This window comes from Triticum aestivum, chromosome 3A (genome assembly GCF_018294505.1).
Source record: "Triticum aestivum cultivar Chinese Spring chromosome 3A, IWGSC CS RefSeq v2.1, whole genome shotgun sequence".
NCBI lineage: Eukaryota > Viridiplantae > Streptophyta > Magnoliopsida > Poales > Poaceae > Triticum > Triticum aestivum.
The window spans coordinates 572537200-572546116 of NC_057800.1; the positions used below are offsets into that span (position 1 = coordinate 572537200).

The 8917-nt window shown below is 45.9% G+C and overlaps 1 protein-coding gene across 1 annotated transcript; it reads right to left on the reverse strand.

Annotated features, from left to right (window-relative positions):
* Window positions 1–1005: 1005 nt before the first annotated feature.
* Window positions 1006–2074, reverse strand: LOC123058681 (uncharacterized). The gene has a single exon (XM_044481386.1). It carries the CDS (start codon window positions 1941–1943, stop codon window positions 1620–1622), a length of 324 nt encoding a protein of 107 aa, XP_044337321.1. The 5' UTR covers window positions 1944–2074; the 3' UTR covers window positions 1006–1619.
* Window positions 2075–8917: the final 6843 nt, after the last annotated feature.

Here is an 8917-nt window from a genome sequence, read left to right on the forward strand (position 1 = left end):
CGCCTCCTCAGATTGTTGTTGGGATCCTTCTACCAGCCTTCTTATCATTCATCAATTGACGAGAAGGTATCCACCGGATCAAAAAAATGCATGACACATCTAGGACAACACCAGTTGATGGACGCCCGAAGTAAAGGGGCAATCTTTGCAAAGATGAGAGGCGGTCTTAGGGGCCTAGAGACAGAGCTGGTAGATTGGGTCATGCGGCCACTCCTTCAGGGCAAGACCGTTAGTGGTGAGAATCATATTATGGAGCAAGAGCCACGATAACCAATGACGGAGACAGGGGCGCCAGGGGCCTTGGCCCCCTCTAACATCAAGAATTTGCTGTCAAATTGCTGAACAATGCAGAATTAGGAAAAAAATATACTGCTACACATCTACTCCCTCCATTCTGAATTATTTGTCGCAGGTATAGATGTATCTAGATGTATTTTAGTTTTAGATATATCATTTCTGTGACGGGTAATTTGAAACGGAGGAAGTACAATACATGACTTCCATTTGTTAAAATATAGATGTATCTAGACATGTTTTAGTATATAGGTACATCCATTTTTTAGACAAATGAAAGTCAAGTATTTTGAAACAGAGGGAGTATTTGCTTAAGGTTTGGCCCTCCCCAGCCTATTTTAATAGCACTTGGCCCCCCTAATCCATATCTGCTCTATCATTTTTGTTTTTTCGATTGTTGTAACCTCATTGATTGTGTAGCCTGGTTAAATACTACACAAAAGGAAGTCAGAAGTCGAGAAGTCCACTCTACCAGTATTTCTAATACATAGTATAGTATTTTTGTAATATTATTAGGTGAGGTGATTTCTAATAAATCGTAAAATCCTAATATAATAGCGAATCAGGTCTTTCATGCCTCTCGCGGCAGGCGGACGAACCAAGAATGCCAATTTTAATGCACGGGCTTCTGAACGTGGAGGAAAGAAAATGCATATGTGCAATCTTCTTCATTGGTACCCACGACTCTACAGGGCAGATCACACCCAATGATTCATAATCATAATTACATTGCATAACTTGTTTCTTTAGTGGAACATAACTTGGCTTCTGGGATCAACCAACCAACATTGCTTTGCACCCTTGCAGGGCATACAGAATCGCTTCTGTCCTCATCAGTTTCCAGGTTTGGCTTCTGGGTTCAACCAACCAACATTGCTTTGCACCCTTGTAGGTTTCTTCTTCCTCCTCTTCCTGGTAAGCTCGTCTGTACCGTGTTTTTGGACAGCGGATCAAGTGAAAATGCTTGGTTTGTGCCACACACAAAGCAGCAGATCAACTGAGAATGTTTGGTTTGTTGTTGTTCCACACACAAAAAGCCGTATGGACAGTAGAACATCTACTTTACAATTTACATCACCACTTTCCCTACTACTCCCTCCGTTCCAAAATAGATGACCCAACTTTGTACTGACCTTAGTATAAAGTTGGGTCATCTATTTTGGAACGGAGAGTATATACATTGTTCGTTGGATCCAAACCAAAGAATAGCACAAAAAGGCCGCCAAAAAGCTGTGAGACACGGCGAAGAAGCAACCAAGAAAGAGGCGAGAAACCCAAACCCGGCGATCGAAAGCCATGGCCGGCACGCGTCACGGGGCGTAGCGTCACGACTCCACCGCCTCCGGGATGCTCTGGAGGGCGGGCTTCCAGTGCGCCGCCCTGCAGTGGTCGACGTGGTGGTGCACCTCCCCGGCGTTCATGATGTCCGCCAGAAGCTCCGACGCCGACCGCCGGCCCTTCCAGACGCCGTCGTCGGCCCTCTTGTCCACCAGCTCCTGCAGCTGGCGCTTGCTGATCCGGATGGTCACCTCGCTGGCGTGCTCCTTCCTCCGCTCCTCGTGCGCCTCGTCGTCGCCCGGCGACGGCAGCTCCCACTCGCCGTCGTCCGCCCACGACGTGGCCTGGTGCGTGATGGCGCAGTTCCCCATGCGTGTGGAACTATAGAGTATAGATAGATGGAGCCTTCTTCTTCCTCCTCCTGCTGTGTGCTTGCTGTAGTTGTTGTGTGTCGCTAGCTGCTGCTGCTTCCGTCGGATTAGAGAGAGAGATTAGGTGGTCTTTGTGTGACCAGCTGGTCTGAGAGGCGCGGATATATAGTGGGAGGCTTGGAGCGAACGGGGGTGGCAGTACCGTCCGGGCAAAAGCCACAGCCGACGCTTCGGCCGCGCTGGACGGTGACGTGGGGATGGGATCCTACGTGGGCGCCGTGCCGGATGGTTGCGAGTGGGTGGGACGAGTGGGAACGCGGGGGAGCGCGGGATCTCGCATGGACGGGGCCCGGACGGTCGCCGTGGGAACGCGGCTTTTTCAGCGGATTCTCCTGCAGCTCACCGCCCCGGTGGCTGGCGTGGCATTGCTTAGCCGCGGCGGTTGGGAGGCGTCGTGGCCGCGTGCGGTGCGTCCGGCGCCTCGTCAGTGCACGCCTGGCCGCAAACTGGGTGCCTTCGGCGCGTCGCTGTGCGCTTTGTTTATTCGTGTCGGACAGATGACAGCGCCTAGCCGCCAATGCTTGTGGGCGGTGAGCTGCAAATTCCGCGGTTTTGGACGCACCCTGTTGGCGGCTGTCGCGGTTCCTCCTCTTGTTGAGCGGCCATCACGTTGGTCGCGTGCAGGTCGCATGCATCGCGGTGACACATGCCCGTCGGCGGCCTCACATCGTTTTGCGGTTGACGCTATCTTGCACAATCACTATACAAGGATTTACTTATTTATTTAGTAGTATACATTAGACAGTTCGAGTTAATTAATTGCACTCCTACTTTTTTTTTGCGAAAATAGTTATTAATACTTGGTGCAACGGCCAACCGTCAACTGCATGCTACCGGGTATAGCTGGAGATGCAGATTAATTCGTGCTCGCAAGTGGAAATGTTGCCGTAGCCTCGAAGAAACGCAATCATGATGCCGCCTTCTGTGAACTCGCACTCCGGGGCCGGGAGATGGGACGCGCGAGCTATATCCGCGAGCAAGTGCGCCACTTATCATTGGCGGTAGGAAAGCTGTCTGGTCGTGCTGGCTCGTCTCGTGATCGTCGCCCGGTGGTTGCTGCCACAGCGCCACGGACATGGACGGTGTACTACGTAATGAGAGTTCAGTCTTCAGGCGCGACTCGTGTCCTGTAACTTGCAGGTGTACGCCACGTGCTTCCGTGTCGTTGCTCTTTCATGTCGACCATGCCCAAGCTTCAGGTTGGAGCTGACTACTGTAGTTCCAGTAGCTGGCGCTTGGCCAGAGAGGATGAAGATGAACTGGCAAGGTTGCTTGCCCGAAAGTCCAAACACAGCGCACATCAGGAAGTTCACACTTCACAGTGAAGCAGTTGACCCTCAACGAATGATTGCACGACGGAAGCTAGAACCGATCGAGAAAGTTCAGCTCCAGCCAGCCAGGGTCGTACCCGCTTACCAATTCAAGAGATTGCCTAAGAGCATCTAAGCCGGACTTGGCAAATCCGGCGCCTCAAACGATCATCCCTCAAATATTGCACTACACATCCACATAACGTAAATTTTGATTCTTGGTACAAACTGTCCGAATGCCAAAGTCCAAAACAGAGCAAAACAAATTATAGTTCAACAAATCGGATATGGCAAAATAAAATCAATGTCCGAGCGTGACGGATGGCCTCGGATCACTAGCTGGGCGCCTGCTCCGAGCGGAACGCGTCCTGCTCTGCCTGCATCCGGGGCGCCTCCTTTGCATGCATCCGGGGCGCAGCCGCCCTCGCTACCTCGCAGTCCCTACGGGCGTTGATCTCTTTCTTGTCTGCAAGCCACTTCTTCGCAAACTCGTCCAAGAGGGTCTCCGCCAACATGATCCTCGCATCTCCCGTGTCCCGTGCGAGTTGCAACCTCTCTTTCTCTTGCTGCCGGTGTCGCCGCAACTTCCGGGTGACATTCTCCGCCTTGCAAGTCGCAGCCGACAAATTGACGCTGCCGACGGACGAGGCAGACTGCGTCTCCGTCACGGCGGTGTGGGTCAGGCTAGACGACATCTCCGGTGGTGGATAGGGACCGGAGGTGAGGATTGGGAGCAAGGATGGAGGACGGCGAGGGTCCGGACACGGGAATGGTTGGAGGGCGGCGGGAGAAGGAGGAAGGGTTTGATGGATTTAATGGATTTGGTGCGATTTAAGATGGGGATGGGCTGTCGGGTCCGACATGGCAGGCGTGCCCGGGCGCCCCCATATCAACTCTATATTTAGGCTGGATATGAGGGGTGCCGATCAACCCGGACGTTTGAGGGCCGTTTAAGAAGCCCGTCTGGGTCATACCTGGACAGTGACAAGATGGCCCATCCGAACGTGTGAGACGAGTTTGAGAGGTCCGGCTATAGATGCTCTAATGTCTCAAATCCGAATTCCCTGGGGCTACCTATTTCATCAGGTTTCTGCAGTTCGAATTTGCAGGCAATGCTAGTATCACTAACTGTCTGTTACTTAATAGTGGCAAATCTTATGCCTCCTTTTTGAGAAAAAAAAAACTAACTGTCCGTTAAATTGTTGGTGGGCAGCACCAGCAAGCAAACTGTAAAAGTTGGTAGAGCCTGGAATGTCCTCTCATCAGAAAAGAGAAGTGCGGACCGTGTTGTGATTCACCCAAGAAAGCAAGCAAACCAAAGTGAACGGAATCGTTCGAAGAGGATGTGAGCGGAATATCACAATCAGACGAGCCACATTGCTTATCGATAAATAAACAAGGTGCCTGAACTTGTGGGTAGATCAGAAATCTGCGGGCGGTTTCCTGTGGTCTTTGTTGGAAGTGCGTACCGTCATCTGTCAGTGATGTCTTCCTTCCTGTAAACAAGAACCCTTGCATCAGCCTTGTCAAAGCCATGGACTGTCTACAGTCTCTTAGATACAGCGGAAGCAGCACATCTCTGATGACTAGATGCCATGTATTCCACTACTGCAATCCTCGAGAAAAATAATGCATGCTGTGATGTTGAACGGCTGTCGGCTTGTTAACTATGCAGGCACTCAGCATTATAACAATAATCCTCTTACAAAATTTCATAATATCTCAGTCGACAAGGAGAAGCGCAACGATGTTATCGCCTTAGACAACACAAAAGACAATGCAAATACGTACATCTCTTCAGACTAACAAGATTTATTTATGTTTTGAAACCGACTAACAAGATTTTAATACTTTAGATGGTTTAACTCGAGGTGATGCTGACATTACGAGGCAGGCCTCTCACCGAAAGGTTGAAACAAATACAAAAGGCGCAGGAAGAAAAGGTAATGACAGTAGAGGGAAAATTCATAGCTCGCCTGCTCAGGGAATCTCTGCCCGGCCGTTCGCATTGGGATAAGAGAGGCTGCATGTATTACGCGTTTGGTCTTTGTCGTATGAAGCCCATAGCACGGGACAGCATGGCCCATTCACAGTACTGCCATCAGACGCCTCCGTCATGTACCACCCGTATCACCGGTACACGGGCTTCAAGAATGGAATAAATTGGAAACACGATTGATTAAGCACAATGGCGATTCAGAGAACAGAAACGTAAAATGTCAACAGGTTTACGAATATACTAGCTCAAAAGACAGCATCAAATTGTACAAATTAGACGCAAAACTAGCAACCGAGTTTTTTTTTAAGAATTAGCAAGAGAGCTAAGGGCATCTCCAACATAGACTCGTAAAACAGACACACTATCCGTCAATGAACACGTCCGGATGCGTTCGCGAACAATGATACATGGGCCAGCCTCGCAACTCTTCCCGCAATACATCCATCCGCAATTCAAACTAACTTGGACATAATTCATGTAAACACGAGGGAATGCATTCAAATGTATAAGTATGATATATTTTACATAAACCAGATGATATTTCGTTCATAAACATTAAAAAAATAAACTAGCTTATAGCAAACGCTGACCTCGTATGCGTGCTCGGGCTGACCGTCACCGCTTGGGTCGTCGTTTGTCGGAGTTGTCTCTCACATTGCGGATCGGCGGGGTGCGGGTGTGGGGGGGGGGGGGGGGGGGGGGGGGGGGGGCAGCCCTGCCCGACCATCGGCCCGCTTCCTACTGTGCCGTGCGGAGAGCCGCCGTGGTCAACGCTGACCCTGGCCGGGAGCCTTACCCTTGCCCCTGCCGCCGGCGGCAGCGTCAGTCAAACTAATAGACCACTCCCTATCGAGGCGGCATATGCGCTACCCGACAGTCTCTGCGGTGGACAACGACTGGTGATGGGCCTAGGCCTTTGCGAGGTTGGTGTTCGCGCGGACCCAAGCCGGCGCTTCGCTGGACTTCACGAACGTTGCCATGTGACCTTTCTTACGCAGCTATATATACAGTTTATCTATGTTCGATGAGATCCCCCCCTCCCCGTAAATTTTCCATGCAACTCTCATTTCTTTTTTGTATTATGTTTTTCTATTTTTCCCATCATGTGTACTGCTCAGACAACAAAATGTAGATATGTTATATAACATGTTTTAACATTGAACCTTTTCATTGCATTTAAGGAAAATGTAAGTGCATTTGTATTTTGCCTCATTGAAAATTTAAGAAGATTGATCTAGTGGCATTTTCAGTTTTTTTTTGTCATATCACTGGTACAATTTTTCTTACACTTCCCCACACATATTTCATATTTTTATATTCTGAATTTATCATGTCACTAGACATCTTTAAATTGATTTTTGACATGTCAAAGTACAAAATTTCCTACATATAGACATCTAAAATTTCCTAATTTGTCATGTGATAATTATTCTTTTCCAAACAAGTGTTCATGTGATGATTACTGATTTCTCAACAACTTTTGATGTTTTATATAACAAAAAAATCCTTTATTACAAGTACAAACTTTTTTATAAGTTCCCCTTGATCTGTCGAACATTTTATTTCAAAGTTGCCATGATCAATGGCAGAATTTAATTTTACAAGTTTTCTTGTACAAATACCATGTCAATTTTATCCTGTGTACGCTTTTTATGTATTGTACCACCACGAATTTATTGTATGTGAAATGGCAAATCTATTGACTATGCCATAGCAAACTGTTGTTCTATATGTAGCATGGTAATTTCATATTACATATATGTGGATTTTTTTTATAGTGTCATGGCAATTTTTACTCTGGTTTTTTAGTTCTTATTCATGTATTTAAAATATTGAAACACGGCAAATTTTCTTTTCATATGCAGGTAGATTTCAATCGTGATCATGACAAACTCAATTTTTGAAAAAATATCATTATTTAAGTTCCTAAATATTTTTGTTTTGGCAAATAATACATACTTCCTCCGTTCCTAAATATAAGTCTTTTTAAAGATTTCAATAAATGACTATATACGGAGCGAAATGAATGAATCTATACTCAAATATGCCTACATACATTCGTATGTTGTAGTCCATTTGAAATGTCTAAAAAGACTTATATTTAGGAATGGATAGAGTATTTTGCTAGTCACATTGAAGACCTACAAATCCGAACCAGACTTACAAAATATCTCATTACAAGTTGACAACGAGGAACATTCACTTGTTTATTTTTAAATTTTGCAGAAAACATAATAATATGATCGACTATTTTGAAATTATTTTAGCTCTTTTGGATGAGTGATGTGAGAGGCGCATCAATCGGGGGTTTATGTCAGTTTTGAAATGGAAAATCAAAATTTTCAGATACTTTATACTAGTATCAAAACAGGAGTCTACAGTCATCATGTCGTCGTATTAACCGTCACCGTCACCGTATGCCACTGTTGAACGCTGGGTATCCTTTCCTGTTTTCTATGCCCGCACTTAATACTCCAACAGACCCATATGATTGTTCCATTGGTCCACCTAGCAGGAGCAAGCGAGCTCGTGTGCTCTAACGCCACACTCGCAGTTTTGTTTGGTCTACTATAGGTGTAGCAACTCAACTTTGTCTTCTCAACCGGCATCACTAATTTCGACAGAACTCCCCAGCTCTTGGTAATACCTAGTTAAACGGTTGTACTAGATTGGATTAAAAACCGGTGCAACAATGTGACAAACACTAATGAAAAGTGATCCACACAAGGGAGTCCAGCACACTCTAATTTCTGGGCTCACAAATGGTCTCACCAATCTTACACAGTAACCCCACTTTGATCGTGTCCAGTAAGAAGGTTGAAAATAACCGAAAAATCTGGTTTGCTCAAAACTGAGAATTGTTAAAAAAAAAATACCAAACATACGTTTCCCAGCTTGAGCCCAAATGCTCCTGGCATAACGGTAAAATCGAAAAAATAGGAAAAATTGAAAAAAAATCTGAAAGTGTTTGGGGCAATCTTTAAGGAATGTTTCGAGTGCTTGTAAAAACTTCATCACGGAATCACGTTAGTGGAAGTTGTGGCAAAAATAATATAAAATCAAAGCTCAAAAATGCTTTCGAAATTATCATTTTTAAAGCACTCTGTTTTTTGCCAAGGCTTCCATAAATGTAATTTCATGATGAAACTTTGCAAGCAACCGAAAAACCTTAATGATTGTCAGAAAACAATCAGGAATTTCTGAATTTGTTATTATTATTATTTGAATTTACTCTTCATCCGGGAGTATATAAGCTAGCGAGCAGATACTTCTTCTGAAATAACGCGCAATTTCATATGTTTGCTCCAGCCATGATTCGGATACATAGAGTCATCTATGCTTGCAAAGGACTCAGAGTAAAAGGCATTTCGGTCACCAAGTAAACTTAATTTATGTAAATACTTTAATAATAAAACGGTCCCTTGGGACCTTTATTAAAAATCTAGGGAATTGTCAGTTACTATGCGTAAATCGGAGAAAATCGTTACGACCATCTTCATTAGGGGCATCATCGGTCGACCTAGCACATAAAAAGAGACATCCCACACACCGCCAAGAAAAAAAACCCACCAAGATAGCACCATAGTGCCATCACTCCTCTACGC

What these genes read in the sequence shown, in the direction of transcription:
- LOC123058681 (XM_044481386.1), bottom strand. Translation starts at nt 1,943, where the DNA reads ATGGGGAACTGCGCCATCACGCACCAGGCCACGTCGTGGGCGGACGAC.